The following is a 19,418-nucleotide window of genomic DNA, read 5'->3' on the forward strand; positions in this document are numbered from 1 at the left end:
ATCAAGCATTACTTCGACGGAAATGAATCATTATTATTTTCGCTCGACTATAATTACCAACCTTCAACGGCTTCGTTCTACGTGACTATGCTTTTTCTATTGGTGCAACAGGACTGCTTTGTAGTCAAGACTAAATACGAGAGCATACGTGTCAGCTATGGACATCTCGTGAAGGAACACGAATCATGAAAAATGTCCCAGAAGAGAATAAGCCAGAGCTCCGACGAGCCTATGCACGGCATCAATAGGCGAACGCCGGATCTTGAGGTGTATTTGCAACTTGCAAGTAGACAATGATATTTGCATTGATGAAGGCGTTATCGAATGGAAAGCCCATCAGCATAACAAAATTGATTCCGCGCAGTTATCATAGCCATGAACTCAGGAGAGAAGTTTTTAGCGTGTATACCTGGTACATTATATTTTGACATTCCCGTTTCGGCCATCATTGCCGTCTGGGCGTTGCTGGGCGCTCCGAACATTCACATTTTATTGCTGTTAAGCTTGCGCTACTTTTTGCTTTTAACTCAATTTACTACGCTGGACAAAATAAATTTATTGCAGTTGCATACAGCTTGCTCAATGTAGTCTTTTAATGAACTACCAGTGACGATCGCAATGACAACATCAGAATCCAGAACTCATTACCCTCAGTTCTAGTCCCTCATATCATACCGAGGCTCGGACAAACTCTACACCTGGCGTGGAAAAATGTCCGATACTCGGCATTGAGGACATGGAGCCAGGATCCTGATACCTAGAGACAAACGAGAAGGTAAACGGATTATCAACCAGGAATTCGGATTTGGCGATAGCAACGCCTAATATTTGCCAGCTTCGGTTGCGTGCCGGATTAGGCAGGTTGGCTATGGCAGGACCGATTATGGGCGTAATAGCTTATGGGAACACAATGCGCAATGGCTTCATTTCCAAAGCATGGATATGTTCGATGGGAGTCATCGTCGACTCATGATGTATTTAAGTCAGAGATGTGCACGCATACACAGCATCGACATCGCAACGATCATTGCACTGCCAGCGTACAAACGACCGCCTACAAACAGTCGTATTTAAACAGTCATTACTACTTTCTTCCAATTCACAACCGCCACTATGCAGTTCAAGACAATCATTTTCTCATTGCTAGCCGCCTCCACTGTGGCTGCGAAGCGTAACTGTGGTACACCTTCGCCCTCAGGGGAACAAACTCTCCTTGCTCAGAACCTTCTTTTGGACGAGCAAGCGCAGTTGCAGGCGGGAAACTCATCACGACTGGCTTCTGTTGCTGCCGTCGAAAGCATCACCATCAATGTATACTGGCACGTCATAGCCAGCGCGAGGAACGTCAACGGCGGTTACCTCGCCCAGGAGACACTGGATGCTCAGCTCAGTGTTCTCAATGATGCATATGCTCCCCATAACATCCAGTTCAAGCAGGCTGGAGCGGACTGGACCATCAACACCCAGTGGGCAAATGATCAAGGAGAACTGGCTATGAAACGCCAGCTCCGAAAGGGCACATATGCTGATTTGAATGTATACTTCATCCCCGGAACACAGTATCTGGGATACGCATACTTCCCAGAAAACGCTCCCCAGGGATCTCAGGCTTTCACCCTCGACGGTGTAGTCATCTTATCTGGCTCAGTTCCTGGAGGCGCTCTGCCAGAATACAACATCGGCCACACTGCCACCCATGAGGTTGGCCACTGGCTTGGTCGTAAGTATCTCCAGCCCCCTCATTTGAGAGCCTATGCTAACGTGTGAAAGTTTACCACACTTTCGAGGGCGATACTTGCGGAGGCAATGGCGACTTCATCGACGACACCCCTGCTGAGGCCGAAGCCGCATTTGGATGCGAGCTCGAGAGGGATACCTGCCCCAACGATCCTGGAAAGGACCCTGTCACCAACTACATGGATTACTCCGACGAGTACGTACCCCACCGCCATGATACAAGACCCTACTAACCATTGTACAGCGCCTGCTTCACTGGCTTCACCAAGGGTCAAGAGACCCGCATTTACAACTACTGGGATCAATTCCGTGCTCAGTTCCAGCTATGATTTTTCTTCCCATGGCATTGATGATAAGGCGTAGGCGATTTTGAAGGAGCATATTTGCATCTAGTAGCGGCTGTATTTGGATTATGAGGTCCATGTTCTCTATTATTGTTAGGGTTTTCGGTATTTGATGTTGTTATGAATATCAATTTGCATATCATCATTATTTGAGCAAGCATGCACATCATCAGTGATTTGAAGTCCCACACAGAGAAACCCAGACCAATTTTCGACATCGATCAGGCGACTTGTATTGAATCCTTCGAGGGGGGATTAAGGATTAGAGACACCCGCTCCTTCACGTAGCCTGCTTATATCAAGCAATCCTGCGAGGAATAATGTTTCGCGCCTCCCGTTGGTTGGGAGCCAGCTTTCGACATTTTGTGATGGCTGAGATAGGAATGGATTTATCGCCCTCTCAATTGCTTGCAGGATAGGTCTACCTGAAAAGGTCTCGCGCAAGACCGAATACCATTCAGGTTTTCATCGCACTGCAATTTATATCTGGGAAGAGAGAAATGATCTTTCATTCAAGGCCAAGTACCCTGACCTTGTATGTGCATTGGAGGCGCCATATGACATAATTCAACTGGGACGTGACAAACTATTTAAAGAGGGGAGAAACAAGTGGTGTGTATTCATAGTGCTGTCTATGGGTATATTGCGGTCTAAATAATCTGGAATCGTGGTGACCTCGTTCAGTCGCTATCATAATCCTCCTCATCACTCTCTATTCCAAAGGCTTTGAGCATTCTTTGTTGATCTTCATCAGTCTTGGTACGTCCGCTGACCGGGAGGACACCGCCGTCGGTATCTGTCGTCTTGTCGACTCGCCAACCGGGATGGCTTGCAAACCAGCGATCGATCTGTTCGAGACTCTTACCCGCCGTTTCCACGACGAAGAGATACACGAAAGGAACGAACAAAGCGTTCAACACGGCGTAAATGAGGTACAAGAACCATCCTAGGTGGTGGATCCCAAGCGGCGTGGTCTGAACAACTACGAAGTTGAAAAGCCAGTCGGAAGCGGTAGCCAGCGACGCACCCTTAGACCGCATCGACAATGAGTTGATCTCGGCAGGGTAAAGCCACGGAACGGAGATCCAGCCAAAGCTGAAGGCGATGAAGTAAAGGAACATGAAGACGGTTGCGACAATGCCGGGGACGAGATGCGATGCCGGGTTTGCCTGTCCAATACCGACAGATACCGCGATTCCCACGAAGGCTACTGACATGCATGCGGCGGATACCATAAGCAATGGACGGCGTCCAACGCGCTCGATGATCGTGATCGAGGTCCAGGTAGCAGACATGAAGCAGACAGCGTTGATAGTGGCGATGACACGCGACGTCAGTTCCGGAAGGCCGACAGAGCGATGCAAAACTAGTGGAAGGTAGTAGCATAGTACATTAATTCCAGATAGTTGTTGTGCCTGTTAAGAATTAGCAATAATTGCGAACATTAATGTTTTTAACCTACCATCTGGAGCAACACGCCCAAAGACACCCGACGTGTGGCTTGCCCGCCCGCAAAGACTTGTTTCCATGACGCTTTGGTAGCCTGTTCGATGCGAACAGATTCCTTAATCTTCGAAAATCCCTCTTGCACCTCTTGCTCGCTATCAGCAAGAGCAGTCAAGACAATTTTCGCTTCGGCGTCTCTTTTCCTCATGAGCAACCACCGGGGACTCTCAGGAAGGATCCAGATCATGGTCAAGATAACCACGCTGAATAGCAACTGCACGCCTAGTGGGAATCTCCATTGGTACTCCGACTTGGATCCGCTGAAGAAGAGCGTGATGACGTTACTCATCACAAAGCCTCCGACATTGACGGTCATCTCCTTGACCACGGCTCTGCCCTTTTCCTCGCTCTTGCTGCATTCCACATGCCACACGGGCGCCGTCGCAGTGTTCCCACCATTCCCAATGCCAGCGATCAGGCGCCCCCAAATGAGCCATTGCATGTTTTGGGCGGCGGTTTGTATAACGATTCCTGTCGTCATGATGATCGTGAAAATGATCAACATCCACCTCCTCCCAAGTTTCTCGCCGATGAAAGAAGAGAGTATTGCACCAGCAAAACATCCGAGGTCGTAGACGGAGGTAACGAAGCCCAGCACAGACGGGGAAGGGTCGTGGAAGAACCTCAGGAAAGGTGGTCCAACCATGATGCCTCCGAACACGCCTTGTTCGTATCCGAAGAGACACATAACGGTGCCTGCTGCAACAGAGATCGCAGTATGGAGTGTCGGACCCGTGAAATAGTATGGCTTGTTGCTCGATCTGGTCTTGAAGGCTCCATCTTCGTTGCCGTAATCCAGGTTGTATTGCTCGCGTGTGCCTGGACGGCTGTCTCGACGGCCGAGATGCGCATCCGCATTTAGCGGTTCAGCTTCAACGGAGGAGTGGAGGGGTGCGTAGGACATGGTGTTCGGCGGTGATGAGGTCGTAAAGGGCACTGCATCTGGAGGGCGATAGGCGTGGTATTCAAAGAGAGGAGTGAAACACAGGCTTTCGAGTGTTGCACAGGAGAACTGAGAAGGGGACGCGTAAAAGCCGTTGTTCCGCTTCGCTTCCTGATTCGAGCTGAGATCCTCGGGCGCCCCAGTGTGCGCCCAGCTTCGGACTACTTGGCATTCGCGACATCTTTGATTTCAGGAGGCCGAAAGGTCTAACAAACTACATTATGATTGATGCGGGAATTTATGGGGCGGACGCGGGTTGTTGATTAGTGGAAAGGTGGTTTTATGCGGGGGGTGTTTAGGCACGAGCTAATATCCACATTCCCCCAACTTACAGAACGCAACTCGACTTTAATTCGCTGGTCTAATCGATCGTTCAATTATTTACTATCTACGAGGTTTATTGTGGATTACTGAGAACAGATTGGGCAGGGTTGGGATTCAAAGAGCAGGCATGGAATGAAAGACGATGATACAGCATTAGTTTTCTGAGCTAGGATGCGGAACACCGCAGAGCAGAGCAAAGCAAACTAGATTATCTCGCATCTCAAGAACTACCACTAGAACCTTGGAAATCAGTGAAATATATCTTCGGGCTCGATTCATCGGATAAAATCTTTGCTGGGCCATACCTACCTCTACGTAACGCAATTCTTCAAGTTGAGATGCTAACATCGTCATTTTTCCTTTTGTCGAGGACAGCGGTTCGTACACTTTCGAAAAGGATGAAATGTGGGATTGTTTTAGCGAATTAATAAAAATTTAAAGTCTATCAATACAATCTGGAAAGAAAGATATTGAAACTACCAAGAAGTACTGCCATCCTCCTTGCCAATCAAGCTCCTGAAGGTTTTGAAATCGTCTTGCGTGTAGAAGATTACACCACTCTTCCCATTACCAAAGTGAGTATCGATTCCAAAGAAGTCGTTGGTGAATGGCACCGCCGTATTATTTTTCTTCAAATCCCAGACTTTCTCGTATAAGTCTCCTTCTCTTAACTCCGTCTTTCCCCATACTATGCTCGCGATCGCAAAATTGTTGTCCTTCGGGCCTTGTCTGGTGATCTCCTGCGCATTGGGGAAAGGACCCACGCGTTCAGGTACCAGAGTGAAGACGCCGTCGCCTTCGCAAGCAACGAACGTACGAATACTGGTGCCCGCTTGGTGAAGGATAGAGAGACACTTGTTGGTCCCAAACCATGGATCTGGTTCTGCCCATGGTCCCTTGTCATCCATGTCCACAACGAGATTGGCTCCCTGTTGCAGCGAATTTCGGGCTTTTTCAGTCACGTCGTTTGTTGCATAGATGGCCTGTAGTATCGTCACGGAGGCTGTTGCGCTACTAGAGGCCGAAGATGTTCTTGAAGTCGTAGTAGCGGAAGAAGAAGAGGGTGTGCTAGTCGTAGCTTGTGCTGTCCGTGCTGTCTGTGCTGTCTGGGAGGAAACGATTGAGGAAGCGGTTTCCGCTGGTAGCTTTGTGCCCTCTAGTCATTGATCTTTAGCGAAGCTCTATGTAGAATCATAATTATATCCATTTTTGTATCAGCACTCACCATTATTACTACTTTTGGTCCTCGTCCCAAGCACCACGCCGACAACAACACCGACGATGATCAAAATTATACCAACGACAATAGCGATTATTACTCCTCGAGAAAGGCCTAGAAATCTCTTCTTAGGCGGCGATTGTTGCACTGGCGGTTGTGCCTCTACACCTTTCTCCTGTCCATAGTAGCCCTGTGCATAGTGCGGTTGGTTGTAGTCGTGATCCGGCCCGACCTCATATTTGTGGACCACTGGCGGTGCTTGCGGTGGTGGTTCTGCTCGCATGTGGACTTCTGGGCTTGAGTTCTGGAATTCCGCATATGCGGGCGTTGGGGTAGGAGATGCCATGAGGCACGTTTATCAGTGTGAATTCGCTGCGCGCGACGTGTAGGGGCGTGGGCGGGCTTTTCCGCCCCAACTTTTGACGATGTCCTGGGAACCCAAGAATGTGGGACAGGGCTGGACCATATACCTCGATCAACGTTGAAATAAGGCATCCTGTACTGGGGGGATCGCGTCTGCATAGGCGAAATTACACGTGCCCAATTCGGTTCTCTTCACAAGTATAGTATATTAGCTATCATGTTTTGCCTGGAAGGGGTCGCATAGGAAACTGTCAGAGCACAGACGTTTAACGGATATTCTTGTCGTTTGTCTCCAAGTAAGATCTATAATACCAACAACTACATGTAAGTTGCTGACCGGACTTCTGATACAGGAAGTGAATGTATTGGGGAGACTTCGTCTTCCCCTATCAACGATACTAGTGATTGCTACTATTCGGATTGTGCTCCTCCATGAAACATTTAAGTATTGTCAGCGTGGTCATGATGCAAAAATGTGAGTTAAAATACTCTACTCCGTACTGCATACTCAGAATCAAGAATCAAGACAGGCAGACACTCACACAAGCGATGCAAGCATCAACTAGCGTGTCGGTAGATGGCCTGTTCAACCTCAATTCTGTTTCGCCCCCATCCTGCTCTCGTATTCTGGGGCTTGGAAGCCTGTGATTGGATTTGGAGCATGAGGATTGCATGCGACACGTGACTAGCTGAACTCTTCCCCTCAACAAAGGGGAAAAGTCCTGGCCCCAGGGGTGGCTTAGACAATAAAGAAAGGCTGACTCTGTGCGCTGGTGTTGACCATTGTGCCTTGCGTCCTGGAACCTATCGTGGATGACTTTTTCAAGAGTGTATCGAAGGATGATCTCTGATGGGCATTCATTTCACCGTTGTGCAGCGAACCCCGGGGCGCCCCAGGTGGATTATGAGTATATTCCAATGCCCGGTGCATGTACTCCGTGCAAGTATGTCGAATCAAGCATCTTGCATGCGCATGGTGTGGGATACCATAGAGCACTAAGATCTTGCATGCCAGGGAGGAGATTCTGTACTCCGTTCAACAATGTAGTATCTATGTTTGTACAACAGACTCCATAGAGTGCCTTGTTCGCGCCATATTCTGATCACGTGTTCGATTTATTCACCTAGATATCACCGCTCTCGCACTTAGACTAATCGGGGTTACCATAATGTCATGTTTGTTTGTTGACCTCAAGGTCTCCCCAAAAGTTGCGAACCTTCCAAGGCGTCAAAGTAAGTCAAAAGGAGGCAAAAGTAAGCACTAATAAGGACGTTAAATTACGTGTCGTTGCCAGTAAACTGGAATCCCCCTTATAACCGGCGTTTCTTCCACGCACACGCACACACCCCATTTCCACTGTTAGATAAATTTCTGACACAAGACCTCTGCTATCTTTCAAAGTTTTGGGGCTCTACCGAATAGGATCGTTAGCCACCAATCTTGAAACCATGCTTGAGATGCATCCTCAGCCACTCTCCTTCCCGCTTTTTGCTCACCTTCCTCAAGAATTGCGCGACTTGATTTGGTACTTTGCTCTCCCAGAACGGAGCGATTCTGCGCTCTATATTTACAAACCATGCAATTGGATCCTGCGTCGACTTACCGAGGGCGACGACGGATATTACGAAAGCGACGACACCCTGAACTTGGACCTCATATTTCGTGATGATTTGATAGACCCTGTTTACTTTGAGTTGCCAATGGCATTCGTTAGCCATGAAGCACGCCGAATCGCACTCGCCTGGACTCGGAAACACGACATAAAGATGCAGCGTACCAGGGGCAAGATATATCCCTGTTGTATACAACCTTTTGATGCGCAGTCTGATGCACTCTATATTTCCACCAAGAAGTGGCACGAATTCCTGAGTGAATCCATCGAGCGTGGATTTGAACCTGACCTGCTCGGCCGTCAGCACGGCGTAGTGTCGGACATCAACCATATCGCTATATCTGAAGAAGTATTGCGATACCAAACCGAAGAGTTGGCAGAAATTTTTGTTAGCCACCAAAATGTGCACACTATCCTAGTTGTAGTAGATGCATCTTCGGATTTGGAGTCGGCATATACACTTAGGGAGCCTGGCCAATCACAATGGAAATACGAACCAATGGAGGACTCAAAACTCGTTTGGGACTGCAATAAAGCTGTATTCATGTTTGAACGGGACGCTTCTTCTGAGCTCCATCGATCTCGTAAGCTTCTGGAGGAAGTAAAAGAGCAACTCAACAACAGCATGCAGCAGCCGCATACAGAGCCCCAAGAACTGGAAATTAGGCTTGTATCTGCTTACAGAAAACAGTTAGATAGTACCTCATTAGTTGGTTGAAATAATGTAAAAATACACAAAACAGTGTAGATGTTCCCACGCCCCAGGATTTTATATGTTGTTGTCCGCATTGATATGAACTATAGCGAAAACGATCAGGTACCATGCCCTAAGTCATCATCTTTTGCGTCACAAAGAGGACCAATATCCAAAACAAGTACGCGCATAACACTCGTTGCCGTATAAAGCTGATGCGCAATAATTGTCACCATATGGTGCGATGACTAAACTGTCATAGATGCAGCCAGTGTGTTTCAGTTGTGAGGTAACGCGAAGTTTTTCCAACCCCACGATTTCTGTTGACAATATGTATGTTGCTATCATTGAATGGTCACTCCTCGATGATCTCGAAGTGGTCAGCACGAACGAAACGAAGTTTCTGTGGTGGCAGAGTGACATCGTTGAGTGCTGGTATTCTCTTGCTCTTGATATCGTCCAAAATCATCTGAAGGTGTTCTACAAGTTCGGCAGCCGTGCAACGGTCATCAACCTGAATCTGTAGAAGTTTATCCTGGATAAGCTTCATCAAGGCTTCCAAAGCGGTCCCATTTTTACATCGAGGATCCTCCCGGAGTGCTGTAAATGCCGCCAGGACGATTGGTTCGATTACGGGGGTTGGCTTCATCAGAAGATAGAATTCGTGGTGAGGTGCCTTCCTTGCCCGACTCAGGCTTTCGATGGCCTCGTAATCGTGCGAAAGCCACAGTGTATACTCGTATAATATGCAACCCAAAGACCAAATGTCATATTTGCGAGATCTTGCCTCATCTTCCTTGCTCAAGGTTTCGGGTGCCTCGTATGAGCGGGTTGTGGCACGGGTGCTCGTTCCCGCAGCGCGCATCTCGGTGGCTTCCCGATGTGTTCGAGACACACCAACATCTGCAATAACTAATTTCCCGTCACCGTCGTCCGTGAAGTGGAAGATGTTTTCGGGCTTGAGATCTCCGTGCCGGCAATTGACTTCGTGTAGGGCTTTCAGGGCTTCGGCGATATGCTTCATCTGTTCGATCGAAGATAACATCAACTTATCATCACGAACGATATGATCCAGACTTTTCCACATGTTCACCAAATCCCCTCCCTCTGCGAAGGGAGATATAATGCAGTAACTCTTCTCCTGAGTGTATGTAGCAATATGTCGAATGAGATACGGGTGGTCGAGTTCCTGGAGTATTCTCAAGTTTTTCAGTTCTTGGTTGAACAGCTTTTCTCTCAAAAATCGTTTGATGGCTATTGTAATATTATTGTTGCCTCCCTACAAATTCAATTAGCCCACCGATCTTCAGATAGTGTGCAATAATTCGTACTTTTCCACCCCGGTAGTGAGAATAGTGTATTTCACCTTTGTAAAGCACGCTAGAATGCGATCCCGTGAGCGCTTCGATGTTTGAAAAGGGCAGAGGACAAAGTGACGGTATGTCGAGATGATTGCGCGTTGAATCGAAGGTTGGGGCCATCACGATCCACTGCTTTTCCAAGAAAGAGTCGACTACGGAATCATTCATGGTTTGCAAACTTTTGAACCTTTTTGATTTATCGTGAGATAACAGAACTCCGCTGTTTTCTGCCTCTCGACGAAGTGGAAGGTCGCTGTCTTTTATACCTTCATCTAGCAATCCTTTGATGCTTTTAGATTCATTGATATAGACCAGGATGGTAAAAGCCTTCTTCGCGTCTCTGAGTACCGTCGTGGGGAGATCCCCTTTGGAAACAACTTGCTTTACCTTTCCCCAAAATCCAAGCCCAAGTTCAGCCTTTATGTTCTTCTCGGTGATATTGTCCTCGATGGCGCTTTCGGGAAGAAAGAAATGAGTGCCATCGAGGTGATACTTTGCCTCAGACTCCTTTATGCGTTTGTAAAGGCTGATAGAAACTTCATCGCTTCTCATTGTTGTTTCTGTCAGGGTTCAACGGTCGGTTTGAGAGCCGGTGGTGCAAAAGTGGGGTGAAAGAGTACAGAAGAGTGATTCTTCGGGGGATGTTTGTTTTCCCAACGGCTTTACAGTTACGCATTGATGAGTGCTCGAATGCCTAGTAACTCGCGGTCTAATATGAAGAAGTGATGAGGTGGGGCTTGATGATTTGAGTGATTAGGCATGTCTAATTTACCAACACGAGAGAGAATGACTATGTGTGTAGTCAAGAAATCTATGGAATACGAAAAGGGGAGGTGGGCGGGCATTCCCAACACTTACACAAGTGCCTACGAACGCTACACTTAATCAAACCGAGCTCTTGGAAACTACCAGTTAACGTCGATCAGGCCATGATCTTCGCAGGAAGACCCTTTTGTACTCTTGTTGTATCCGCGGTGGTCTGCAATCCGTGAAGGCGGGAGACTGCACCCCAATCACGTTCAGACACGTTTGTGTACAAGACTTTAGGGCTCCACGAAAGTGGGAGATTCCTGAAACCCACCTTGAATAGAAAAGGTAGGGAGCTTATGTCTATGGTTAAGTACAATATTAGAAGGATAAGAAGGATGGCAGTAGCTCAAAGTGATTGAAAGCTGGAGCGCATAATTCATGATTTTACTTTCGAGTCTTTGGGCGAATTTACGATCTATCGGTGTAGTAAGTAACTCCATCTCTTGTTTATTCCCCCATAGTAGGCATGTGAGTTCACGGTTGTCTCTTCCATGGTTCCTGTTCGGCAAACAAGAGCTCTGTAGAAAAGTACAGGATGGGGTTGAAAGATGGATATGCTATTTACTTTTCCCCGAACCCTCATCTTCCTTGCCCTTATTTCATCAGTTCCGCACAACTACTTGTATTCGAAAGGAAATTGCTAACAATGCATTGTTTTTGATACAGGCTCGCCGCGATAGGTGTGAACAGAGAATTCTACAATCAGAGGAAGGGGTGACAAGAGAGGAGCAACCCGCGGCACAAACTCTCTTTGAGGAACCAGAGCCTCATCAATTTCTTCAAAAGATAAGAACTTCCTCCAGCGTGTCATCGATAGCCTACAAAAGGTCCAACGAACCTAAAAAGCGCCAACCTACAAATGAGAGCTTGAAATCCCTTTCCAACAAAACGATTCGTAGCGGCGCACGCAGAAATACAGGCAATAGCGTATCTACTGTCACCAGCATAACCTCCTTCCGACACACTCATCGTCCCAGGGCTTGGAATGCTGAAAAAATGCTAGGGAGGAAAGGCTCCTGCCTTAGCCGCGGAAATTCGGCATATAAGAATATCAGATCGAAACTTGTCCCTGCAGACAAGGACCAGGGACGATTTATTCCAGAGACTGAGCTTCTCAACCTGCTAACAGACGATTTCATCCGTGAAGCGTTACAGATAAAGGGAGAGAAGATCATTGACTCTAGGCTTATTGACTTCATCAAAAACAAAGCCTGCAAGGTATTCGGCATACTCATCTACATTGACGTTGAGAATTTGATCGAGGATTTCTTTCAGTGTGGATTTGGCGACGAAAAGCTTCCACTTGATATCAAAACAGGCGCAGAGGATGTCGACGTGTACCAGCTGTTGTTCGATAAATCGCGTCTTATCGACCGCAATGAACACCCCTTCAACGATTCCCACCTTTGGACAGATGAAAAGGTAGATCGATTCAGGGACACTCAGTGGTTGTTTCTTAGCCCAATTTTCAAAGAAGGACCTTTTCGTTGCCATATCCACCGGCAAGCCCCGATGCCATTTGTGGACACTGAATGTAAAAGTGAAAGGGAAAGCAACTTCAGCGTTGTGCAAGAGTGGCACATTCATCGAGATCATCTCAGTTCATTTCACTACAAAGTAAGTAGTATCACGAAATTTGATGCGTTCGCATCGCTTGTCACATCGCTAAATTAGCCATAATAGTATCTCGCAAATGAGCCGCATTGCCATCCCACTGTTGCTATCAAGGAGTTAAAGAAATTGGGCATGAGCTCGGATGAATTTACAGCTATTGCGGAGAGAGAGACTGAGGCACTTGAAACGTTGCGAAAAGCGGCCAGCCCGCACTTGATCAAAGCAATCGCTTACTACATTCAAGACAACAAGCATTATGTAATGTTTCCCTGGGCACAACATGGCAATTTAAGAGACTTCTGGAAGTGCGACCCACCAACTCTAGATTCACAGTACATCGAATGGCTGATCGCTCAGTTCCATGGCTTGTCTGGTGCGGCATGTGAACTGCATGGCAAGAAGGAAATTCTGTGGCGGCATGGCGATCTGAAGCCTGAGAACATCCTCTGTTTTGACGCCCAGGATGTGGTTGCTAGTTCCGAAGAGCGGAGCAAGTTCTGCCAGTTGGTCATCGCAGACGTAGGTCTAGCGAGAAAGCATGATACAGCCACTGAAATGCGTAGCCATGCCACCAAGACACATAGTGGTACCATCATGTACGAGCCTCCAGAGGCTGACATATCCCTCAGCAGTCCAAGATCACGCCGCTACGATGTTTGGTCACTCGGTTGCATTTACTTCGAATTTCTAGTATGGGTATTATACGGTACCCAAGGCTTAACATATTTCAGGAATGACCTAAGTGAAACTTCGAGATTCTACATTGTGGAAACCAACTCGACCACTGGCAGAAAGTCTGCACAGCTCAGTTCACCAGTGGTGGCTTGGACTACCTGGATTCGAAAGGACCCCCGGTGTCCAGAAAACACGGCTATAAGAGGCCTCTTGGAGCTCATAGTCAATCGGCTGCTAGTGGTAGAGGTTGGAACCAAGCACACACCTTCCGTTATTCACGAGTGCGATCCATCTAAGCCAGCCAATCCATCCATTGTTCGATCATCGACCAGTCGCTTCTCCTTAGATCCTCGAAACGATGACACAGCTCCTAATCGAGCCGATTCAGAGGAGATGTACACAAGTTTGGGGGATATCTTAGGAAAAGCAGGTTCTTCCAATCATCCTGAAATGATATGGTTGAAATTTGGGCCTGCGCCGAAAGGTTATCCTAGTAGCCATGGTACCAGACTCGACCCGAATACTCAGCAGCGAAGATCAGATCAAGGAACAAAATCATTTGAGGTAAGACAAGGTATATTTTGCTTAGTCAATGTAAACTGATCTTATACTTGAGTAGCAAGATGAATATGTAAGCTAGATGACATCAATCAGAATATTTTAAATGAGACTGACGGAGATTGTAAACGATCAGCGGGTTACTGTAAGTTATCTTGGATTTCTCATATCCTTAGCATTGCCTGACAACTACATGCCGGAATTCAGCCATTGAGTAATTATTGGGAATACGCCCCTGACATGGAATTGGCACATACCATATTTGCTGATGCAAACCTACGATCAAATTCACAACGCAAAGGCAAACCATCAACGCTATGTACAAGGTGTCATGAGCTGCGAATCTGGAACTCCGCGTGCATCTTCAGCGACACTATGACAAAGCTGCAATCTCGCTGTGGAAATTGCGACTTGTGCGGTCTTTTGCACAGTGTGTGCAACGAACGGGACTTTGGGTGTGAAAGCGAGATCCGATTTTTTAAAAGAGGATGTTACATCTTTGCCGACAATGAGCCAAAGAAGCCCATCTTGTCACTTTGCACCTTGCCAGCTGCAGATACTCTTGGTATGTAATCAAAAAGTATACTAAACGAATACGGAGCCTAATAAATGATCTTAGATTTTCAAAGAACGCCACGTAACGTGCAGATCAGCTTTCCAGACCTTCCAGAGCCATGTTCTACGAGGCATTTGAACATTTTGGAAGGTTGGATTCAAAATTGTGACCAGGCTCATCAGTGTCTTCCCGCAAAGAACACATTTCTGCCTACTAGAGTCATCGAAGTTGGAAGCGAAAGAACCCCGATGGTACGCTTGTACTGCGATACTGGAGGTGGCACTGGGCCTAGAAAATATGTTGCGTTATCTCATCGGTGGGGATCACCGGAGCAACACTCGAAATTTTGCACTTACAGGAGCAACCTCAATCAGTTCCGGACAGGGATTGAGTACGCTCTTCTGCCGAAGACTTTCAGAGATGCTATTACAGTAACCCGTAGCTTGGGCATTGAATTTCTTTGGATAGATTCATTGTGCATCGTTCAAGATGACCCGCACGACTGGGAAATTGAGTCACGACTCATGGAGCAAGTGTTTAGCTCGGCATACATCACCATTGCGGCTACAAGTGCCAAAGGAACAAGCGATGGGTTTCTGAGAAGTCGTCCGGAGAGGAGGTTTGTAACCTTAATCAAAGATGGTCAGGTGCCATACTTCGTATCCACTGCAATCGACAATTTAGATGTGGACGTCGAACAAAGCGAGCTGAATCAAAGAGGCTGGGTACTACAAGAAAGAGCACTTTCACGAAGGACAATCTATTTCGCCGAGACCCAAAGCTATTGGGAATGCGGATGTGGAATACGATGCGAGACCCTGACAAAGATGAATAAGTAAGAACTCATACAAGTCTCCTAGAACAGGCGTTGTTGTATTAATCTAAATAGTCGCAAAGCATCGTTCCTCGGCGATGCCAACTTTCCACATTCTGTCGAAGCATACAAAAAGGGTCGAAAGATACAACTCTATCAGAATTTATACGAGCAGTATTCGCATTTAAACCTGACTTTCGATGGCGATAAACCCATTGCAATCAAAGGCCTGGAGTCACGTTTGGTTCAAGCACTACAGACACAAGGGGGATATGGGGTACTTAACAGTTATCTCCATCGGTCACTCTTATGGCAAAGGTCTGGTGATAGTCTAAGAAGGATCACAGCATTTCGCAGTGGTGCAATACCCTCATGGTCCTGGATGGCGTATGCCGGCGGCATCCGGTACATGGACATCCCATTTGGAGACGTCTCCTGGGCGGATGATGTTTCTTCACCGTTTCCGGTGGATGAATCACTTCTCACGATAAGTCATGGTTTGGATTCTGCTAATAAACCCTTGAGTATTTCTGTGCGCACATGGGATGTCAAAGAAGCACAAAGTGGTCGTATTATATTTGATGAACCGGATTGTGCTCTTGAAAGACCATTGAGGTGTGTCGTCATCGGAACAAGTAAAGACTTGATACCACAACACTTCGTGATTGTTATTGCATTGGTATCCAGGAACCAGAAACCAGTATTTGAGAGAGTTGGCGTTGGCATTCTGTTACCAGGTGATATTGCACGAAGTCAAGGAAATTACTTGATTGAACTTTGTTGATTTTGGCTGCTTCATATTAGCAATTCGATATACTTCAGAGATTGACAAGCTGTTTTCTTACTAAAAGAGCATTATCTCGTCATCATGAACATCAAGATAGCGAAGTTCCCGCTTTCTTCCACCACGCTGTATAGCCAAATACCAGAACAAGTTTACCTATCCCGAATTCTCACTTTCGACACGGCGGTGGGAAAAGCATTGTTATTACATTGTTGATCGCCTTCGTATGACACCCGGGGCATCGACAGTACTAGATTGAATGCACATGTTTAGAGTTTGGGGTTAAATCATTAAGACAGACCTTGAATCAGCTAACCTTTTCTGCTCCTGGATAGTTTGTTGCAGTACCTTCATGCTCAACACACTTGATCATCGCCTCCCGCGTCACGTTGGTTCCTTGGGCTACCTGAGCGATACATTGACTGGAGTTCATTACATCCTGACATGCTAACTCATTCTTCGGGCAACCATCTTGGATAGTTTGCGATTCTACAATGATAAAAAATAGGGAAATAAAGCTGATCCGAAGTTGCAGTTTCATTTTAGAGAGACGTAAAAGAAGTCGTAGTATCCATTCAAGAATCACAAAGTCAGCCCTCTGCAGTCTATCCTTTGTATTTAAGCCCCACCGTTATCCATCATTCCACATCCTATCGCTGAACTCACCCTGCGTCATTGAGATTAAAATAATTGAGAAACCATGCAAATTGCCCCACCTCGGCATTCAGTGATCGTGCTTCCCGCCCCACAAGTGCCCAGGAACTGGAACGACAATCAACGAGCGAAGAGAATCAGAGCTTTGCTCCTGATTTAGTCTCAAGCTCAGCTGTGGATTTCTTTTTTCATCAACCGCAATTAGGTGCGATTCAAATGTCGCATTGCCTTCCGCTGAATTCGATTATAATGGAAGCGATAGTGAAGAAGTGAACCATGATCATCTTGTGAGGATAGGCAGTGTGCTAAGTGTGCAATCAATGACCCTGCACTCAATCTGAGCAAGCACCGTTTATAGGACGATGTTATATGAGATAAACTACCCATACCTTGCTATGATTGATCTCAGGTAGCACAAACTCGGCAAAAAGAGAGCATATACAAACTTGCGACTGAAACTCGAGAAGGTCATCGTGAACTTCACGTTGGATTTCCTAAGTAAAGTGTCTATCCGAGTGTCGAAGATCAACGAACATGAAATGGAATACATTCCTACCGGTGATGCTCGCATCATCGAGCGTCGCCCTTGTCCGATTTCACTGCTCACAGTTGGTGGTTGAGAGACTTGATCCTTTAGTGAACCCGGGTCAGAGACCTTCAGCACATGTTCACCAGATTGTTGGTGGAGTGAGTGCAAACCATGGCGACTTGTGCTTGCTGTTATCTAACGTTTTTCACAGAACTCTTTTAACGCGACGATGGAACCTACGAAAGACATGCCAGGTGAATCAACGTGCACAAGCTGCCAATTCAGTGACGACTTCTCGAATTATTGGACGGCGGTTCTGTATTTCCGGGCACAGAATGGAAGCTACAAACGCGTACCTCAAATGGGCAATAATCAATTCGAAAGGGCGAAAGGGGGATTGACTATCTATTACATGCAAGATGCTATCTATGAGACGAAGCAGACGTCTAAAGTCACTGCCTTTAAACCAGTACGTGCCTTTTTTGTCTTTCCCTTTCAAATCGTGACCGGTACTAACCGAGCGATCAATCAGGGATTCCGCATGTTTGTTGGCGATGTATACGCTCGAACGCTTGACGAAGCAGCCCGCTATCGGCAACTTACGTACACTTGTTTGGACACGTTTGTAACCCGTGCACCCGAGACGATCGCCTTTCCCACTCGGAAATGTAAAGAAGGAATCATGACTTCCCTTCGATTCCCAACATGCTGGGATGGTAAGAACCTGGATAGCCCTGATCACATGGCACACATGAGTTATCCGGAGACAGGAACATTTGAAAGCAGTGGGCCCTGCCCGGCTACACATCCTGTACGTACAGCGCAGGTCATGTACGAGGTTAACTGGGACACAAAACCTTTCAACAATCTAGAATGGCCTGCAGATGGAAGTAACCCATTCGTTTGGTCGTTTGGCGATGCGACAGGGTATGCGAATCATGCGGATTACATGTTCGGATGGAAGGACGACAGTTTGCAGAAGATCTTGGACTATCCATGCCATTTTACCACAAATTGCTCAGAGAGCGGTGCAAAGATGCAGAGCATCGAAGCGATGAACAAATGTACCCAGCCAGTTACAGTCGACGAGGACATTGATGGATGTAAGTACAACTGTGAAACCGGAACATGAGCGGTGGAGGAACAGTCTCCTGCAAATTTGCTGACATGATAAATCATAGGGCTTTCGGAACTTCCCGGTGGATATCAAGCCCAATATTCTCACGTGTCTTGATGATGGGTCTTGAAAGAAGTAAGAATACCAAATCGGGTAAACCATGGGGGTCTAATGGGCTGTGATGGAATCAGTAATTGTGCAGAAATCGTCGGTTTGGATTTGATAGACAGATGCAGGCGCGGCCATTTTTGATGTCTGAATTTCGGTACCAATATAGGAGGTCCTGCGCATATGGCCAATCCCCCATCTCCTCCCGTGTTGTTCAGTTTGAATGTTGTCGAGAACTTGGTTCATCAGTTCAGAGAGTACCCCGCCCGACCTTTGGGACTATCTGACACTACTCGTACGTCGACCTCCCACACAGTGTCAAGCCTCCATTTCAAATAGATAGGCTGAAAAATCGGGTGGCAGGAGAACTAAGTGCATATTGATACTAGAGATCGAAGTGACTGTATTCTTTAATTCGCCGCGCTGAAAGGTGAGCAGATCGATGCTCACAAAAGGAGAAGCAATAGCATTGGATCGATAAAATCTGATGCCGAGACGGGTACGGCACTTTATGACATGCAAAAATCCCAAAGTGGAGTTGGCATACGTTGACTTTGAATGAAGAGAGAGCTGACGATCTCCCCACTGATGATCGATTGTAGTCTAGTGGAGACTCTCAGGCGCCACAATCGTCCATGACATCATCCCGAATCGCCAACCACAGCAAATCCCATACGTTTCCCATTGCTTTCCCCATCATCCATTCACAAGACCCCTTCCGTGATCATGGGCCCTTGTGACGATCTGATGCTTGTGCTTATCCTCTTGTGGCTTTGGAAAGCTCGCCAGTCATAATGAGATAACTATTCGCTTCGTTAATTATCCCCACACTCGTCCATGAGTTTTGCTCCCAAAGGACCTCCACGTCCATCTCTGGTGTGGTCAGGCATCATTCCATTCGTAGTATCGCTCCTTAGGTAGTACCGTGGCTGTCTTACGCGTCGCTAACCGCGGAACAAATTGTAGGCTCATTTCATCATAATTCGATGTGTTTTATCAAAGCCCATCTGCGCTGTCTCCACAAGCTGCTAGCTCAAAATTCCCATGATAAAAAATCGATGACACTGCTTGTGATTTGCAAATTTAGCTTCCGCG

General features: G+C 46.9%; 7 protein-coding genes across 7 annotated transcripts; 4 read left to right on the forward strand and 3 right to left on the reverse strand.

Annotated features, from left to right (window-relative positions):
• Positions 1-1,007: 1,007 nt before the first annotated feature.
• On the forward strand, positions 1,008-2,066 carry BU24DRAFT_479621 (extracellular metalloprotease; the record flags this gene model as incomplete). The annotated part of the gene is made up of 3 exons (XM_033533086.1): positions 1,008-1,720; positions 1,771-1,933; positions 1,982-2,066. The coding sequence occupies exons 1-3, from the start codon at positions 1,114-1,116 to the stop codon at positions 2,064-2,066; spliced, it is 855 nt and encodes a 284-aa protein (XP_033386578.1). The 5' UTR covers positions 1,008-1,113.
• A 695-nt stretch (positions 2,067-2,761) lies between these two features.
• On the reverse strand, positions 2,762-4,275 carry BU24DRAFT_432681 (general substrate transporter; the record flags this gene model as incomplete). Its single annotated transcript, XM_033529934.1, has 2 exons — positions 2,762-3,496; positions 3,544-4,275. The coding sequence occupies 2 exons, from the start codon at positions 4,273-4,275 to the stop codon at positions 2,762-2,764; spliced, it is 1,467 nt and encodes a 488-aa protein (XP_033386579.1).
• A 969-nt stretch (positions 4,276-5,244) lies between these two features.
• On the reverse strand, positions 5,245-6,629 carry BU24DRAFT_491241 (uncharacterized protein). The gene is made up of 2 exons (XM_033533773.1): positions 6,080-6,629; positions 5,245-6,010 (listed from the first exon to the last, which is right to left on the reverse strand). The coding sequence occupies exons 1-2, from the start codon at positions 6,417-6,419 to the stop codon at positions 5,331-5,333; spliced, it is 1,020 nt and encodes a 339-aa protein (XP_033386580.1). The 5' UTR covers positions 6,420-6,629; the 3' UTR covers positions 5,245-5,330.
• Positions 6,630-7,605: 976 nt separating this feature from the next.
• Positions 7,606-8,767, forward strand: BU24DRAFT_449734 (uncharacterized protein; the record flags this gene model as incomplete). Its single annotated transcript, XM_033530971.1, has 2 exons — positions 7,606-7,669; positions 7,839-8,767. The coding sequence occupies 2 exons, from the start codon at positions 7,606-7,608 to the stop codon at positions 8,765-8,767; spliced, it is 993 nt and encodes a 330-aa protein (XP_033386581.1).
• A 331-nt stretch (positions 8,768-9,098) lies between these two features.
• Positions 9,099-10,656, reverse strand: BU24DRAFT_408177 (kinase-like protein; the record flags this gene model as incomplete). The annotated part of the gene is made up of 2 exons (XM_033525847.1): positions 9,099-10,022; positions 10,075-10,656. The coding sequence occupies 2 exons, from the start codon at positions 10,654-10,656 to the stop codon at positions 9,099-9,101; spliced, it is 1,506 nt and encodes a 501-aa protein (XP_033386582.1).
• Positions 10,657-11,910: 1,254 nt separating this feature from the next.
• Positions 11,911-15,915, forward strand: BU24DRAFT_343516 (HET-domain-containing protein; the record flags this gene model as incomplete). Its single annotated transcript, XM_033523371.1, has 6 exons — positions 11,911-12,249; positions 12,337-12,531; positions 12,598-13,791; positions 13,969-14,330; positions 14,391-15,152; positions 15,207-15,915. The coding sequence occupies 6 exons, from the start codon at positions 11,911-11,913 to the stop codon at positions 15,913-15,915; spliced, it is 3,561 nt and encodes a 1,186-aa protein (XP_033386583.1).
• Positions 15,916-17,130: 1,215 nt separating this feature from the next.
• On the forward strand, positions 17,131-18,230 carry BU24DRAFT_345327 (uncharacterized protein; the record flags this gene model as incomplete). Its single annotated transcript, XM_033523441.1, has 3 exons — positions 17,131-17,256; positions 17,310-17,567; positions 17,631-18,230. The coding sequence occupies 3 exons, from the start codon at positions 17,131-17,133 to the stop codon at positions 18,228-18,230; spliced, it is 984 nt and encodes a 327-aa protein (XP_033386584.1).
• Between the last annotated feature and the right edge of the window lie 1,188 nt (positions 18,231-19,418).

Source organism: Aaosphaeria arxii (genome assembly GCF_010015735.1).
Source record: "Aaosphaeria arxii CBS 175.79 unplaced genomic scaffold BU24scaffold_3, whole genome shotgun sequence".
NCBI classification, from domain to species: domain Eukaryota; kingdom Fungi; phylum Ascomycota; class Dothideomycetes; order Pleosporales; genus Aaosphaeria; species Aaosphaeria arxii.

What these genes read in the sequence shown, in the direction of transcription:
- BU24DRAFT_491241 (XM_033533773.1), bottom strand. Translation starts at nt 6,419, where the DNA reads ATGGCATCTCCTACCCCAACGCCCGCATATGCGGAATTCCAGAACTCA. An exon ending in GACCAAAAGTAGTAATAATG is followed by an intron (nt 6,011 to 6,079) that starts GTGAGTGCTGAT and finishes ATCAATGACTAG; the next exon opens with AGGGCACAAAGCTACCAGCG.